At 32.8% G+C, this 19375-nt stretch overlaps 1 protein-coding gene across 1 annotated transcript in view; it reads right to left on the bottom strand.

Annotated features, from left to right (window-relative positions):
- The window catches only part of LOC124371196 (lysM and putative peptidoglycan-binding domain-containing protein 1), a 28483-nt gene extending 11281 nt beyond the window's left edge, over positions 1-17202 (bottom strand). The window contains exons 1-2 of the mRNA XM_046829525.1: positions 16883-17202; positions 8896-9167 (exon numbers count right to left, since the gene is read on the bottom strand). Coding sequence (XP_046685481.1) covers positions 8896-9167; positions 16883-17035 — 425 coding nt within the window. The 5' untranslated portion in view covers positions 17036-17202. The remainder of the gene's footprint in view (positions 1-8895; positions 9168-16882) is intronic.
- Between the last annotated feature and the right edge of the window lie 2173 nt (positions 17203-19375).

The raw sequence follows: 19375 nt of genomic DNA, 5'->3' as shown, positions 1-19375 counted from the left end.
CATTAATAAACAAGTCACGAGAATGGAGATTACTTTATTTTCACCCTGTACATTTTTGCAGTTGACATTTCCTAATTTAGAAAGAAAAAAACAATCCACAAGAATGCCACCAGTATTTAGTAATTGTAAAGAAGCCCCAAAGTGGCAATAAAAGTAAGCCATACAATTGTTTAGTACACAATAGAAAGTGAGCAAGTTCTGTTTATGTATGAGTTGCAGATGGAGCAGAGAATATGGAATAGTCTATATTTGAAAGAATTATAATTTAACAAATGTATATTTACAATATTTATATTGTAAATATAAATTTGTTAAATTAAAAATTAGTACCAAATACAATTGATGAACAGCAATTTTTAGAAAAAAGTTACACCTGCAATACTTCTTAATTTTATGTTATTTTAATCTGAATCTTTCCATTCTTACTATGGCAATAAGTCTAATGTAATTGATTGACTCTTTAAAATGGAAAATGATTTGATAAAAACTAAAACATAAACTGACCCAGCTATGTCAAGGTAGGCTTTACTGTATCCTACTGAACAACAGTATAATTTGTTTTTGGATCTTTAGTAAATGATTTAGTATAGTAATATTTTTTGTAATCATTACATAAGTTTTGAATGCAAATGTAACCCGTTGCAAATATTTTTTGGACTCAAATTTGAAATATAATCTAAAGCCTAACAAAATTCTAGACTTAGCATACTTAGCCATTTAGCCCACTTGATATTATCACACTCTAAATAAATAAAGATAACACTACTCACTGAACACGTGTCTACCAGAGGAAACCATTATTTATTTATTTAATCTCAGATATATGAGTTCTTAATATTTCATAACTCTTATCAGTAAAATTGGTAATAACAGAGTTTTTCATTAGCCTAATAATAAAGATAAGATTTATCTGCTCATTTAATATACAGAGTTTTTTATATATAGTGTCTCAAATTGATTGCAAAAGAATGGTTTACCACAGAATAGCGAACCTAATGATTTCCTCACAAAATCAATCACTGAAAACAGTTTAAAAATTTTCACATATCAATGTTCACAAAATCTGTAGGTCTGACGTTTTACTGTCAAGTTTGTTTTTAAAGTGTAAATATACATAATGTTATGCATCATTTTAAAGGCCTTTGTAAGCAAAACACTTTGGTGAACATGAAACAGCTGAGTAAATAACAACAATATTGACATTTCACATAATTTATTACAAATTAAGGTTACAAATATTTTATATACTGCCCCCTTTGTTTTTTATTACTTCTTCCAATTGTTTTACCATTGATGCCATAAGTTAATTTCTACATCATGGAACCAAACTTTGATTGACTGCACAAATCATTTATGTTTTTGTAATGCTGTCTTCTCTTGCAATACATTTCTTCCAAAATGAACACAAACTTTTAAGAGTTTAAATTATGCAAATTTTCTGTTATTCAGAACACTAATTTTATTATTGTTAAAACCTTTTTTACGTGTGGCATGACGCCGAATCTTGTTGAAAACCCCATTGCCTTCCGGAAACACTCAGAAAATAATGAAAAAGATCCCCTTTATAATACATTAATTTATTTTTCATGTGTTAATCATGCTTCTATTGGAACTCATGGTCCTATGGGTCATACAACCCCAAAACCTTTTGGTTGGACTGGTGCTTTAGCTTTTGAAGGATGTTATGAGCTAATGGATCAGACTTATTTTGGTTTTTTCATACAGGGCTAACTTTATACCCCTGTATTAAACACGGTAGGAGTACGCCTCACCATGTGTAACAGACTTTGCTGAGATTGTTGCAAAATTTCAAGTCTACAGCTCATTTCATTCCTGAGATGTCCTATGGACAGACAGACCATCACACAGAAGACATTTTTTATGTACCCCGGCAGAAAAAAGGGACATTGTTCCAGCTTACAATAAAACACCTTTGTGTGCATCAGAGTTAATTCTTGTTACTGAATAAAAAGTGTTCTTTGAAAACAAAAATGATAATTATTTATGTAATGCCCGTCAGATGTTGTCTACAATAAACAAACATAAACATAAAATAAACAAATTTTACTTAAAATATTGTATATTAATATCACAATAATTCCTAACCTTGCTTAACTACCTTCAATTTTTCAGTCTAACGATACTGTAAAGGTAATCAACAAAGAATTCATCTAGGTTGGGGGACTTCTATTCCCCTTCGAGACTCTTTGCCAGTACCTATTGACCATTACAATAGACATGACATAATACAAAATGCCTAAATGATAATTACTAGTTTGGCATAGGGAAGATTCCACTTGAAACCTGATGCCTGATTGCAAGTGGTGGAACATGAGCATTGAATGTGACTTCAATCCAATTAGTGGTGTGGCAAATATCAATTGATTCTCCAATTGACTTTGAAAAATCGCTAAGCTCCTGTAATCTACATCTAGGAAAAAATTTAACTAAATTGTGTTTCAAGATGGGTGCAACTATTGATAGGCCATGCCTGTCTTTTAGACTCTTAATGGGTAATGCCAAAACAGTTCAAAATCAACAAAGTTTATTTGAAGTAAATATTACAATTTATATGTAGTGATGGGTCGCAATTCGTGTACCTGATACTTTTTTACACAATTTTTAAATTGCAGTTATCGTTAGCTGCTATTATATGAAAGTAGCTGGTAAGAAATTGTGGTCACATAGCTGGACTCTGTTTTTACCAGTTCAAATCCCAGTAACGGAAAAAGAAGTTGTTCATTATTTTAATTTCAAATTTTAATTTATTGTATTGAAGTGATTACTTCTTTTGGCGGGCTATGGATGCATGTTTTCCACATGCTTTCAAAGCAGAATAACAGCTTTACCTAAACGTAAACAAACTGTTACATAAACATCTGATCTGAACTAACAAAATTTGACGTTAATGAAAAATCTGTTAGGAGAGATTTTTTTTTTTTTTTTTTTTTTTTTTTTTAGGGAGAGGCAGGAAAAATGCAATTACGCACACAGGTGGCCAGCCTGTAGTGTGGGACTCCCCTAAAAACGGGTTTACCCACTAAAAAAACCTCCTCTACTCTTTAGGATTCTAACCTGGGATTGTTTATCACATTACTTCAGGCTAGGCCTAAATTTGGCTTAAGCCCGTGGGGCTCGCTCCTTATCCAGCCGCTCGGTCAAGGGATCTGGGCCACTTCGCGGTCCAGATCGGGTCTCTTTTCCAGGAGGATGCCCCGGACGAACTGTGACAAACAATCCCCAGTTCCCCTCATCCTCCATTATCTTTTCGCAGACCGTATCCACCGAAAAAACCCCGAGTTTTCTTGTGGCCTCCAGGCGGGGCCTTTCCCAACGCGGACAGCGGAAGAAGGTGTGTTCCGCGTCGTCGGGAACGCCCGGGCAGTAGATGCAATCCGGTGAATCGGTCTTGCCCATCCGGTTTCAGGTACGACTTGAAATAGCCGTGACCTGTCAGGAACTGCGTGAGGTAGTAATCCACCTCGCCATGCCGCCTTTCGACCCATGGTTGAAACCTGCTCGATGAGTCGCGCAGTCCATCGTCCTCGGGTTTCGTGCTCCCAGCTGTGTTGCCACTGCTGGAAGGTTCGGGCACGCTCTTCGGATCTTGCTGCGTCCTTGCCGATCTCGCCTTGTCTCTGATAAATCGCCTTCCTCTCCCCTGCCAAGAGCTTGACAGGGATGACTCCGGCAACCACCAGGACGGCAGGCTCGGATACTGTCCGATAGGCGGAACACACCCGGAGCGCAGCTTGACGCTGAACCCGGGCGAGTCGCAACCTATAACATTCCTTGGTAAGAGCGTCTGCCCACACCTCTGCCCCATAAAGGAGTACGGACTGGACTGCGGACATCAATAACCGTCTTTTGCTGGACCGAGGACCCCCAACATTGGCCATCAGCTTACTAAGATAAGAGACCACCTTAGCAGCCTTGTCCGCCGAACGGAAGATCTGGTCTCTCCAGCTAAACTTATTGTCCACCATGACTCCGAGGTACTTGGCGGCACGCGTTGACTGGACCACTTCCCTTCCCACTCGCAGCGGGACTACGGTGTCAATTCTTTTCTTTGTGAGAATCACGATCTCCGTCTTGCTCAGAGCAAGCGAAAGACCGTGATCGGACATCCAGGCGTTGACCACTCGCATGACCTGGTTCAACTTTAGCTGGGCCAGCTCAACGTTGCGTGCGGCGATGAGAGCCGCAACGTCATCGGCGTACCCAACCAAGACGGTTTCCTCTGGCATCTCGGATCTCAGGAGGCTGTCATAAGCGATATTCCAGAGATCCGGGCCGAGTATTGAACCCTGCGCGGCACCAGAGGTGACTTCCACCGTCCGCACTCCGTCTCGAGTGTCATATATCAGACGCCTAGAACGGAGGTAGTCTGATTAGGAGAGATTAAAAAGTTAATATAAACCACAATAACATACAACATTATATATGATAAGGAAAATAACGTAACGCTTTTATAACCTAGTAGTGTTTTACAATGATTTGTTTCTAACTGTTTGATCATATTATTATTGATGTAAATGTCTGCAATAACGCATCGTCTGGATCTATCCCTGCTTCTGCAGACTTTCCTTGGTTATGGAATTTCAGGTTACGTTACTTAAGCTCGAATTTAAAAGCTGTAAAAATTACAAAATCAATTCATACTCTGCTAATGTTTCATCATCATAGTAGCTATGTTGCTGTTAACACGCTAAAAAACTTCTGATGCGAAACAATCGCTGCAAAGAAATTAAATAAATTTGAATAAATCTACGAACTCCTAATTTATTTATTAATGAATCCAACATAAAATTTATTAATAAATTACTGCATAATTTAACAGCAGTATTTGAAGCTCATCAGAATCTAAATTGAATTTCAGCACCGTGAATATTAATTCCTATTCTAGTTCACTACAAGTTTCATCCTGACGACATTTAAAAAAGGATTAAAAATAAATTAATTAGATCTTTTCTAGCTAACAAAGCCGTAGCATAATTTAATCCTAGAAGAAAATTAGTATTTCAGTTGATTATAATTATAACCTTTATTCAGTTATATTGGGCCTTAACTAACATTCATTTAAAAAATAAATTACGTAAAATCAAATTTTAATACAAATTTTGCTGAAAACCATTAATTGAGATGTCAAACGATAAAAACGTAAGTACTACGAGATGTGGAACAACATTAGATGATGTGTTTACAAGATATTCAAAGAGATTTTATTCCAGAATTTTTATTTCTTACTTCAGTATTATAAACCTATAATTTCATTTTTAGAACATAATGACAATGCAAATGAAGTAATTATTTCGGAAACACAAGATTGTAGTAAAAATGAAACTGTCAAATTTTAAAACTAATATAAATGATAACAATGAAAATGTATAAATATTTATTACTTTAATATTTAGAAGTCAGTGATCAATGTATGAAATGTAAAAATATTTCAAAAAAATATATACAATTTATAGAAAATATAAAACTTTGTATGTTAAAGAATTGAGTGTCTCATAAATTTTAAAATATTTAAAAAAACTTTAATACTGAGCTAATGTACTTTTTCAATATATATATGAGGTATGGCTATTAAATAACGGGACTGACGCTGCAGTGGAACGAGTGCGCATGCGCCAACCAACAATGACCAATGTAGTTTGAGACTTCCTCTTCAGAATGCAGTTAGTCTCGTTTCTGTAAACAACATCGTTGTGTCATAACCTTCATTTATGTAAGTGTTGTTATTTTGTTTTGCCGTAAAAATGGTTAGCGTAATAATAGAGCAACGGATTGTTATTAAATTTCACGTTAAACTTGGAAAAACCGCTACCGAAACCTATAATTTACTAAAAGAAGTGTAGTCAGTGAATGATTATCGCGGACTCGTGTTTTTGAATGGTTTAAGCATTTTCAAGATGGTCGACAAGACGTGGAAGATGATTCGCGGCCAGGTCGTCCTTCAACATCAAAAACGGAAGACAATGTCGAAAAAGTTGCTAATTTGATTCGGTCTGACCGACGATTAAGCATTCGTGCAGTTGCTGAATCTGTAGGCATTGATAAAGAATGTGTACGGCAAATTTTACATGACAATTTGAACATGCGAAAAGTGTGTGCAAAAATGGTACCAAAAATTCTTACGATTGATCAACAAGCAGCTCGTAAAAATGTTTGTACTGACACTTTGAATGCCATTGAAAATGACCCAAATTTATTGGAAAGAATAATAACATGTGATGAACCGTGGTTTTTTATGATCCGGAAACGAAGCGCCAATCCATGCATTGGAAGACCACAACTTCACCGAGAGCCAAAAAAGCAAGAATGAGCAAGTCAAAATTTAAAGCAATGATGATTGTTTTTTTCGACATTCGTGGGATTGTGTACCTTCACTGGGTTCCTGAAGGTCAAACAATTAATCAACATTACTATCTTGAGGTACTTAATAAACTACATGAAAGAGTAAGAAAAAAATGACCCGAAATGCTGAAGGACAAATCATGGATTTTGCACAAAGACAATGCGCCAGCTCATTCCGCGTTATCTGTCAAGCGGTTCCTGACCAAGTACAGCATCCCAGTGTTAGAACATCAACCTTACTCGCCAGACCTAGCACCATGCGACTTTTATCTTTTCCCTAAGGTGAAATCTGCATTGAAAGGTACAAGATTTGAATCCGTAGAAGCTGTTCAAGAAAAAGCGGCAAGACTCCTGAAAGAGTTGACAGAAGATGACTTTCAGCTTTGTTTCCAACAATAGAAAATTCGCATGGAGCGTTGCAGGGATAGAGAAGGGGTGTATATTGAAGGTGATAATAAGTAATTATGTTTTAAATGAAAATAAATTTTTTTACAATATCAGTCCCGTTATTTAATAGCCATACCTCTTATTTATAGCCCCATTATATGAAGTAATCACTTCTATTGGTCAGTTTAATCCTTTGAGTGCCGGAGCATCGCTATTTGCGATCCTGCATTATATGCAAGAAATGCCAGAATCGCTATTTGCGACTTCTACAGTAACGTTTATATATAGCATTTATCTAAATTGGCTCAATGACTATACATACCCATTTCAAAGGCTTTAACGTAACTTTTGATGAAGGTTTTGTTGCATTCTGGTTAGATTCTGATTTTTACGGCGGTTGTAAACAGAGCGCGTTAGAAGAGGTTAGAATCGACAGCTACATGGACGAGTCGTCACATGTTTTGTTTGCGCTGGTGTTTATTTCACAAATGATTGTAAATATTGAAAGTGTTGTAAGTGTAAATGGGTTTGTTGTGTTAGTATCTTCATATTATTTCGTTTGTGTATGTTCATCTAGTCTGTGTGTAAGTAGAACAATGACTTGACCGTGAGTCACGGTGATCGTAAGCAGCTAGTACTTTACTAAATACATTTGTATAGTTTTTATGTTTTTTGTATTTGTTCACTGATATATATAAACAATGAGTCGTAAAAACATTGCTGACAATGAAGACCTAGTATTGCAGGCTTTAGATTTAAGCATTAGCAGTATAGACAATACACAGAATGTTAGGTTAGGTTAGAACATTTCTAGTTTTGTAGCGGTTCATATTTTTATATTTATTTTCCAAACTTTATTTATAAGTATAAAAAAGTGTTTTATGTCTTTTTGTAAAGAATTAAATAGACTATAAGATAAAATAACCAAAATTCAAAAAATAAAATATTTCAATAACACTAAGTTGGGTCAAAATAAAAAAAAACAAAATGTTTTTGCTCATAAAGTTTGTGTTAATATATTTTTTATTGGTATAAAAACGTTAAATAAGTAATCGATGTATTACATTTATAAAGAAAATATATTTATCTACAAAAAAAATCCATGACATTATTTCAATAATTTTTTATGAATTTTTAACCAGACCCTTGCAAAATCAGGCATTTTTGCTCATCATTTTATGCATACCATAATTATAGCAAAATGCCGCGGCACTCAAAGGAGAGTATTTCCACTAAAAAAATTGAAATATTTATTCCCCTAGTTATATAATTAAAATGATAAAGTACAAACATTATCAAAATTTATTTAATGTGTCATTGTTTAAACAATTTAACCTTTAAATTTAAGAAAAAAACTATTTTTAGTTATAAAATATAATAAAAAAATATAATAATAATCTTGTAATTTTTTAAATATATATCATTGTATTGATATATATTTAGTCTAGACTTTTGTGGATGGTTTGATTGTTATCCAAGGTATCGATATTAAAATTACCTATTAGGACATAATCCTGTTTTTGGCTGGTGAAGTCAGTTAAAACAGCTTTGAATTTAGAATAAAAAGCTTGTTTCCTTTTTTTTAATTTGACTTTTTAGTGAAGTTTTATACCAACTGCTACAAGATCTTTTGTAATTATTTCTTTCAATAAAAAAATATGAAAAAACATTGTGTCTCTCGAAAATTGGAACCCCTTCTCCTTTGAATAGTTGCTGATAATACAAGTTGGCCAGCTTGAAATTTGGGACTTGAAAACATTCTGTTATTGAAACCAATCTCAGTAACTACAAGTACATCTGACTTTAGGTCTTCACACATCAATTGCATTTTGTCCAGTTCGTTGGTTGCAGACTTCTCGAAATCATTTTGAGAAGAGTGAGCGTGCTGGTAAGTGTCCCAGCTACTTGAACCTTGAACCTTAAACTTTACAGAATAAGGAATTATCAAATTTTAAAAATACATGTTTATGTTTTTTTCATTAAATATCTTTGTAATTTTCAACATTACAGTTATAAGTTGCTAGCAGTAAAAAGGGGTTAAAAAGATAATGGGATTTGTAAAGAAGGTGGTTGTAGCAAAAGGCATTGGTAAAAGCTTGAAATTAAGTGAATTTTTGAAACACTCAAAAATGTCAAAAATACACTTACTCGCTGTTCCCTTGTGCCAACAACACTTGACTTCGCGTATTGGCTATGGAGCAGTCAATCTTGCAGAGAAAGTCGTTGTAGCTGCCATCCGAGTCAACCCTGTTGTTGTTGTTATTGTTAGAGGAGAGAGAGGTGGGTGACAGGGCATCGGTCAACAGAGTCACGTCACTTGGCGATGATATACCCTCACTCGGTACTGGCACCAGTAGTGTCTCGCGCAGAAATAGACTGTCACTCGTCCACAACCGATTGGCTCGTCGGATCTGTTCTGTCTGAACAAATAACTTCAGTAAAAAAAACTAGCAATTAAAGTAAGCTCCTACTTTAATAAAACAAATTACCATAGTAAACCTTTGTTTTATTTACTGATTATTTTAAAAGGTAGATTACATTGTGTTTCCAATGACAGACTGACATGTTGAACTTAAAGTACACATAACTTATGTATGTTGATTAACTCTACAACTACTGGCAGTTGCCTGAAAATCAGTCGATTTGACACGTGCCCGTTTGACATTTGTTATAATCAATACACGAACTAAACTGCCATGATTCATATACCACTGGAATCAGAAATAGTTGCTGATTTGATCGATGTATTTTGTTTGGTTTTGTTAGCAGCCATGATGTAACTATGAGGTATTGAAAACGAGTTGTTTGTAAACAGTCGGCCGTTGTTGTTGTATTGGTACCCGGTTGCGTTATTCTTGTCCATTTAAAACGTAAGTTTATTACATGAAATAAGTGTTTTTATGTAATAAGTGTGTTTATTTATGCGTATAAATTCTTGTAGATTGTGTTTTATGATATTATGAAGAAATATATGTGAAAAAAAAGATATTAGTGAAGCCTTTGTAATCTAGGCTATGTGCAGTGTTGTGATAGTTTTAGTTAGCTTTAGGATCATTTTCATATGCGATGATCATGATATAAAGCATCTTTGTTTATTTTTATTTTCAATTTTGTAGAGCATGTTTTGTTCTATATTTTAGTGTATTTTATGATTTTTTTCAAGTAATAAATAAGGTTTTGATGAATTTTATAACACAGTCGTATCCATAGCAACAAATTTAGCCGTTTTGTACTTTCTTCAGTTTAGAGTATTTCATAATTGTTTTAATAAAAAAAATGTAGTAAACTATACATTTTCTAAAACTATATAAAATTGTAAACATTTTGGGTATTTTGGAAATATTTGTTTTCACACAATATGTCTTTTATAGGTGCACCCCCACCACTTTTACATACATTTTTTTATTTTTTTGAAAATAAACTTAGTAAAAGAGTGATATTTTTTTTATTTTGGGGTTTTTATTTGCATTACTAAATTACTAAAAAGTACATTTCCTTGTGAAAAATATGATATATAACACAGATAGGTTTATAATCAAATTATATTTAAAAAAATTAAAAACCGATACTACTGCAAAACACCTCAAAATGGCCTGCCACTTGAGGAAATTTCAACTGCCAGCTCGAGGGTTAACTTTCAGAATTTATATTTTCACTTTGCTGCAAAAAATCAATTCATGTTTAAATAAACAGTTATAAAATACTTTAATTAAAAGTAAAACACTCAATGGGCACCTTTATTATGGAAGAAGATATAGACATTAAAAGCTAAATGTCTAGCTAAAAGATACAAAACATATTTTGAACATTTGGCAGTGATGGTCTTTCTATTTAGATCTTAATACACTGCGAGTAACATGCCATCAAAGCTATTTATTACAGTCTAATGAATAAATTGTTAGAAAATAGAAAGTTTCCAAGAATATCGAGGTTGGATAAATAATTTGGTGCTCTCACTTCCAAAAATTATTGCCCCTCAAGGTGTCCAACAGTTGCCACTTTTCTCAATACTACATGCCATGTCAAACATTTTAGGAAAGCTAGCACTGCTTGGTGCACAAGTGGGTGCAAACCATTACAAATTTGTTTGTGTTCTTCTGATGTCAGAATAACACATCAAAGGTGTGTTTCTTGGACACCTTTTACATATTATGAACAAATTTGACCAAAATTACAATCTGGATTCAGAAAAAATAAAACATTTTTACAGTCCAGGTAAATTGTTTAGTGATCTCTTTAATGGCAAAGACAGTGGGTCATACACATCTTTAGTAATGTTAGATCTTCATGAGCGCTGACATGATCTTTTCTATACCTACCAAAGGTGCAAGGTGGTGCTGAAGCTGACACTGATGGCCAGGGACATTATTTCTGATTGGTACTTTCCCATGCTAGCTTGTATAATAAATCGAAAAAATTAAAGTTAACATTTAGAGCGGTCATGTGATCTGAGATTTAATTTAGATACTGTCTCTAGATTTTTATTTCTTTGAAAGAAGTGTAGGAAGATGCCACTGAAGCCCGCACTGATGGCCAGGGGCATTTATGATTAGTAAACTTTTTGATGCCAGATCACGGTGGACGATCTGGGAAAAATTAGATACTTTTTCATACAATCATGATTGTCCGTATTTTTCCCTATGACTAAAAACTAACAACTACATTTAGTCAGAAAAAATTTAATGTTTCTTAAAATTGTCTATTATAGAATCAATTACAAGCTATTTATTAATAAAAACTGGTTTGTACTTTACTTAAGCCGCGTCAGCTATAACAATCTCAAACCACTTTTATTATCAACTTCTTAAAATAGTATGTTTTCATTTTCAGAAAGAATTTTTAGGTGGTCGCGATCCATAACTGATAATATGTTTGAAATTTAGGTTATATCTCAAATAATCCATCAATGTAAGGGGGACCGAGGGAATCAGAGTTTCTGAGTGGGGTTGATAACAAGCTAAGAAAGGGTAGACATTCGTGGAGGGGGTACTTGTGATACCAACACTCAGGCCAACAAAGTACAGGGAATTTTAGAGATCCGAGAATTTTTGCAAATGTTCATCTATATGGTTAAGACTGATTGATGTTTATTCATCAGATTCTACTTCTATGTTGACAGTTTTTCCTGTGTGTTTTTGGTCTTAATCCTCTTTCTCAACATTTTCTACCAATACGCATCTTTTTTTAACATCTCGTTATTAAATGATTATTTTTATCTATTTCATCACTGGTCAGACTTTTCTGCATTGTAAATTTCTAAAGACGTGTTTTGACATCGCCATCAGCCATTTTGTATTTGTGTTTTCTTCGGTAAAGTTTGGTTCTCAGAAGATTTTGAGAAAAACAATAGAGTTATCCTACTTTCAACAAGTAGTGAAAAGACTCAACCTGTGATAAATATGTGCAGTAGGTGTTATTTCGGAATTCAAAAAATGTGTCCTTTTAGTCCAACACGGAGTTTTAAAACAGGTTTTCCTTTTTTTTACATGTGGTGGCCATTGTCCTTTAGCTGAGGGTACACTGTTTGCTGTTGTTGCTGAGGGTACAATAAATATCGTTAGTTTTTATTATTTTTATTTCTATAATAAAGAAATTTTTTTACTTTAATTATGACAGAAATTTTATTACTTTGGTAATTCTAAGCAATATATGGGTCAACCTCGATTTTTCTCATATTACAATATAATGTTCCAATAGTCAATTAGAAAAGGAAATGACTAGAATTTCTTGCCGGAAAGCAGTTATAGGGAGCAGGCAACTCATATTACATTATAATGTTCCAATAGTCAATTAGAAAAGGAAATGACTAGAATTTCTTGCTGGAAAGCAGTTATAGGGAGCAGGCAACTGCGAGAATTACCTATTAGTGATCAGGGGCATTGACGTGATCTGGGCTTCAAATTTGGAACTACTCGAGTTAATTTTTTTTCTAAAAGAGCAAGCAGCGCGAAGAGCTACGCAGCGGGCAAGCATCGTGCGTGATCTTCGTCTATACTGAATTGATTCAGGCCAAAGGAATGACACAGATTACTTTACCAGATTTTTATGGAGATTTTGTATTGGGCGGATTATATTGGTTTACTTTGCTTTCCAGCATGTAATTATGTGTTTAAAATTGTTTTACATACATTACCTACATTATATTGTAATATGTAATAACAATTTATCAAAAATTTTTAATAAAAAAAAGGATCACGCACGATGCCTGCCCGCTGCGCAGAGCTTCGCGCTGCTTGCTCTTTTAGAAAAAAAATTAACTCGAGTAGTTCCAAATTTGAAGCCCAGATCACGTCAGTGCCCCTGATCACTAATAGGTAACTCTAAGCAATATATGACCGTCTGGCAGTTGCCTGCTCCCTATAACTGCTTTCCGGCAAGAAATTCTAGTCATTTCCTTCTCTAATTGACTATTGGAACAATATATTGTAATATGAGAAAAATCGAGGTTGACCCATATATTGCTTAGAATTACCATTACTTTAATTCTTGTGTTGGCTGCTTGGTCCCCGGGTAGACCACGTTTCTAACATCATATCACGATTAACGAACTTTGGATAGAGCGGAAGCGAGTGTTCACGTGATCTGAGCTCTAGTTTAACTACTATTTAGAGGATGCATTTCTTTTTTTATGCCAAAAAAAGGCGACTGGTACCACCAAAGCCAGCACTGATGGCCAGGGGCGTTTCCCACTTAATTTCAGTTATTATTTAGGCTTCCCTCAATTTTATATCTATTGTACTAATATACTATAGATTTTTTTTTCTTACTTTAACCCTAGAACTGTTAATCGACATAATTATGTCGGTTAATGCCGCTTTTGTGGTGTTAACCGTCAAAATTTTGTCGATCAAACATTCCCTCCTATAATTATTTTTTATAATATACTCCGGTAACGTATCGATATAATTCATGCAACATTGGATTCGGGAAGAAAAATGCTAAGGAACAGATGAGTTTTATTCCTCTTTGTATTATGGTTATGACGTAGCAAGCTTGTTATTTTGAACGTAAAAGAAAACGCGACGCCGTTTGTTGTGACCGCCATATTGCCGCTGCCGTTCTGTATCACTTTCGAGCCGAGCTGTGGATATTTGTAAGTTTTAATAGTTTTACGCGTGTTTTAGTGTCGTATTTAATGTGTAGTGTGTTGTTTGATGTCGTAGTAGTGTAAACATATATATTTTTAGAATAAATCAATTTCTATTTACTGAAATATGTTTGAGAAATTACCGGCTTTGTGTAGGCTATGGCAAAATGACTTGGCTAAAATTCATTTCACATAGTTTGTTATTGTTTTCACTTACTAAACGTTATTTATAGCACTCTTTTAGCTCTGAAGTAACTATTTATTTTTGGTAAATAGATAGTTTTCACAATAAAATATATATTTCCTGTAATTTCTTTGGTTATATATAATAACTGTTTGGGTTATTCTCTATTTTTTTAATATCTTTAGTTATATTTATAGTTTTCTAACTACATAATATTTCCTATTACTTATAAACCATAAATTTATAAATTTTGATATAGTACAAGCTTTAGAAACTATTTTATATTTAGCTGAATGAAAATGTTTCGCAAAATTTTTGAACAATGGCAAAATTTAACTTTTTTTACTTTTCAAAAAATAATTTATGGTAATTATTTCATTACTACTGTATATTCTATTTTATTCTAAGTAATAAAATACGCAAAATAACATGTATTCATAGGTAAATGTATTTGAAAAAACTTGTTTTACCAAAGTCTTACGTGTACACCCGATTTTCAGAATTTATACGCATCGCTGCTTTTTGTTCTATAGCTTTATGATGCTTTCATAAATGTGTATGTTTTTCTGAAACTAGATAAAATTTGACACAGAATGGCTATCTCACTTATAAATATTTCTCACTATAACTTCATTTGCTAGGTATGGTCCCCCCCAAATTTAAGAAATATTTTTCGTAAATTTTATATTTGATTAAAAAAAGTGTTTATTAGAAATTTTTTTATGGTTAATTTTACAATATAGTGCAATTCTACGTTTCATTCTGAACACAAAAATATATACTCTTATTTATATTGCTTTTATTTTATATTTTTAATAATTTTTTAAAAAAAACCTTGCGCGAAGCTCCAAAACAGCCCGACACTACAGGATGAAATGACCGCCAGTTCTAGGGTTAATTTGAAATTTTGACAACTAGTGTGAAGTGACTAAATATTTACAAAAAATTGTAATAGTTAGGTCTATGTATGTATTTATAATTATAAATTTAATGCCAAGTCTTCAAGGTTTCATGGTGTACGATAAAAACTCACGTGGGTAGTGTATGATAAGTGAACCCAGTTTTTATATCGCTTATTACAATCATCGATACTTTATATATCAAATAACAGAACTATCGACGATATCAAAGTATATAAAATATTAAACTAAAATCACATGTTTCAAATTAAAAGGAATTGTTGAAACAATACATAATGTCATAAATAATAAAAACCCCATAACCACTAATCAAACAAAAAATTAAGACAAGTGATCGGGAAAATGTGAATTAAAAAATAAAGATAACTTAACAACAAAACAAACATCTTGAAACCAAGAAAGACACAGTAAATAATCTTTTGTTTTCTATAGTTTTCTATTTTTAAACATCTCATTTCTTTTAAAAGAAGGGGTAGGTACATTAAGCGGACCCGGTTTTTTATATCGAAGAATGTAGTCTTCGATACCTAATATTCGCATCTCAAATCCTAGACTATCAATCAATTAAAAAGTATCTATAGTCCTCAATAACAGTCATATGTTTTAAATTAAAATATGAATTTAATGCTTACAGTGATCAAACAAATTATTATAACAAAAATTAGGAAAACTGAAGACGATCATATTTGCTCCTCTCACAGTTACAGTTGTTTCGTTCCCACAAATTTCACATAATGGGGTTTTTGGTACGAGTCCAACATGTTGAATATATTTTATATATATGTCTTATCATCTTTCAAAGCAATGTCGTGAAGTTTTCTAAAATTGACTCCAATTTTTAATAATTAAAATTACTTATGTAAAATTGAAATATTACTTACCCTACGTGTATTATTTTAAAGTGTTTACAGCTGTTGATATAGACTATTTAAGTTAATTATTCAAAATAATTACAGTATCGATGGTTATGATTAAGTAATATCGTTTGCCAATTTCGATATAAAAAACCGGGTCCGCTTATCGTACCCTACCCAAAAGAAGTTATGTGCAAAACAAATTTTGTTTAGAATATGAAAATGTGTGTACAGTTGATTTGGTTATTGTTTTAATTAATTACTATTGGTTGATTACATCAATGGGTTTAATAATTAAACATCAATATATAATAATAGTTTGATAGTTTTGATTAAAAAAACTGGGTCCGCTTATCGTACTCTACCCGTATTTATTATTATAAATTAGGCCTAAATACAACTGCAAGGTTTCATGCTGTAAGATAAAAACTCAGATGTAACAACGTATGGTCCTGCTTTAAGTAATGGCTGCTGGATTTCGAATTGTCAATATGACACTTAAAGAACACCTCTTACAATCAGTAGGTAATGGACTGCTTCATGACTTGAGTTTAAAGTCATGAATAGTGTACTTGAAATAGCACTAACTTTAAATTCATGCAATTTTACATCAAAATTGGTAAAAAAAAAAAAAATATTTTTTCATTTGTAGCAACTGTTTTTATAGTCTATACATACAGCCTTAATGCTATTTCTGTCTTAGGTATACTACTTTTTATCAGAATAAATTCATGAGTCATTTTACACATTAACTGACATAAGAATTGACAGGAGGCTATTTATAACCTGATATTGAGTAGAATCTAATAGCTTGGGCTATAACAATCCAGCTATGGCCAAAACAATTTCTGTAATAATTTAATGTGTGTCAAGCAGTTAATAAATAAGTCCCTGGTAAAATCCTTTCTTTAGTCAAATCCACTTTACACAATCTTCTTAAATCAAAACTCAATCAGAAAAACTATATAGATCCTAGGTTTAAACATTTCCTTAGAATAACTCAACATTCTTACAAACTAACTTATAGCCTTGCCTATATTTAAATCATATCTTGCTTGGTTAGATTACTATAATTCAAAGAAATACTTACAGTTACACCATATTTAAGAGCAATTCCTTGTAGTGTATCGCTTTTGGATATGGTATGTTTTATATAATGTTCTTGTCTCTTCTGGTGATTGTTAGTACTTCCATACTTTTTCAATGATTTGGCAGATTCTCTTATACAAATTGTCTCTTCCATAATTATAAATTATAAATAAACTTAAAGAATTAAACAATTATTTTACCAACCACAAGTCTCAAATAATTATTCCTAATTTGACAGTCTACATCACCACACCAATGCAACTTTCCTAATGTATCAAAATTCGAAGTTCTATTCCAATACATGTTCCTATTTCACTTATCCCTTTCTATAATAGCCATTCCTAGATTAACTAAAAAAATCTTGGTTCATTTTCCCTATTCCCAAAAGTTACTGTTTGCAATCATATGGTTAAAGTCAAACAGGAAAAAGAGTATTTTCACTTCAGAATATGTATAATAATGCATAGGGCTAATTGTTATGTTTAAAAGGAATTCATGCATATAAAAGACGTTTTTCAAAATACATGAATATACAATAGGTCAGCACACAAGTACTAAAATAACTCAAAGAATTTTTTACAAGTAAGAAGCATTAAATTTGTCATAGTTCTGACTTAATTGATGACCGATGTCATGACCACCTTTTTTCCTGATCACGCAGCTTCAAAACAATGATAACATAATAAAAATCGAGAAATATTCTGGCTTGCTGTGGAAATTTATTTTAAAACATCAGAATATTTTTAAACGACCAAAAATGTTTTTAACGACTATGAAAAGTACCTTGTCTAAACTGTTTATGTACTATTGTAATTTTATTATTTTTTGTTATATTTTTACTATATTAACTTTGAGAACTTGCACTTGAACCGTATTAATAGATAAACTCATAATATTTTTCAAAAAAACACTTGATTTTTATAATTAAAAAACATAATTTTTCTAAATACTGTATTAAATTTATTTAAAAACTTGAGGAATGTGTGTCTGTGTTACCTAACAAGTCGGTCTTGCTAGAAGACATAAATATTCGTCTAAAACATGACAGCGAACATGACAAAGAATTTTTTATATATTATTCGTTTTTGCGGAATGTTTATAACCACCACAGAACCAACCCGGTGCAGACGATGCCTCAACAGTATAGTGTAATCACAAATCTGGCTTCCTGGAGTTACACTGTCATATTTATGGACCCGTTATTTGCTGTCCATGCTCGATCTTGTGATGATAATATATGGCGACTAGAATCAGTGGGTGAAAATAATGCTTCTCTTAGTCAAGTTGTAGTAAATATTATTATACTAATATTAGATAATAGACTACTATTTTTCAGATTGGCATTCAATCACTTTGATTTGAATAAAGTTGTGTACGATATTGTTTAGACCTTTTATAGTATTTTTAATAATTATCTTTTCTAGAAAACCAGAGGGCCTCTACCACCAGTATAACATAGACCTATTAAAATTAATCTATCTATCTAACAATTCATAATACACATCTGGAGCGTTGAAACATAAAACCCAAGTTCATTGTTAAAGGATAATTTATAAATCATAAAATATCCCTGCTACATCTGGACATTTCTATCAGATGTATCTACACCCATGAAAACATAGACACGAAGTATTAACTCTGATAAGAAATTGGTAAATACTTAGCTCAATGAAAATGCCCAAACCCCTTCCCAGGCAGACTAGAAACTAATAAAAACATATAGGGATAATAAGTAGGCATAGAGTAAAATGTATGGAGAACTCCGATTTCGTCAAAAATTTCCTACCTGATACTGTAGACGACAAGATCATTAATGACATCCCATCTGTATACACTGATCTTGTAGAGTGTTAAGGTTGCCATATATTAACTTGTTAGATTTATCATCCCCAGAGACCCGCTTTGCAAATAAACTCTTTAAGAGCCTTGAGGTGACTCAGTTGGTTAAAGTTGCTACAAGGGTTACTAAAACCTGTGCAACTTTGATTGATCACATTATTGTAAATAGCAATGTTAAATGCGTACAGTGTGACGTCGTGGATATGTCAACCATCTATGACTCAAGAGGTGTTCGAGTATCTGATCACAAGATGACATATGTCGATATAAAAACAAAAAATCAAGAAGGCCTCCTAGATTTGTTACTTATCGTGACTTCTCCCGATTTGACATTGACAATATGATACATTGTACGTCCAGTATTAGGTGGGAAGATGCTATGTCTATGAACAATGTAGATGACATTCTAGATTTTATTAATTCTGCTATTATTCAAGTTTTTAATGAAAATGCACCTCTAGTACATAAGAGAGTGACCAGAAAGAAATCTCCATGGAGAAATAAACAAATCATTCAACTAACCATAGAAAAAGATTATTATAAGAAGAAAATGCTATCTACAGGAAATGAAACTTGTAAAAAAAACATATTGTAAGGTTAGAAATATGCTCAACAATGAAATAAGACGATCAAAACAAAATTATTTTAGAACTGA

This window comes from Homalodisca vitripennis, chromosome 1 (assembly GCF_021130785.1).
Source record: "Homalodisca vitripennis isolate AUS2020 chromosome 1, UT_GWSS_2.1, whole genome shotgun sequence".
Lineage (NCBI taxonomy): Eukaryota > Metazoa > Arthropoda > Insecta > Hemiptera > Cicadellidae > Homalodisca > Homalodisca vitripennis.
Note: the sequence above shows the minus strand (reverse complement) of the source record. Positions and strands in the feature narration are given on the sequence as shown.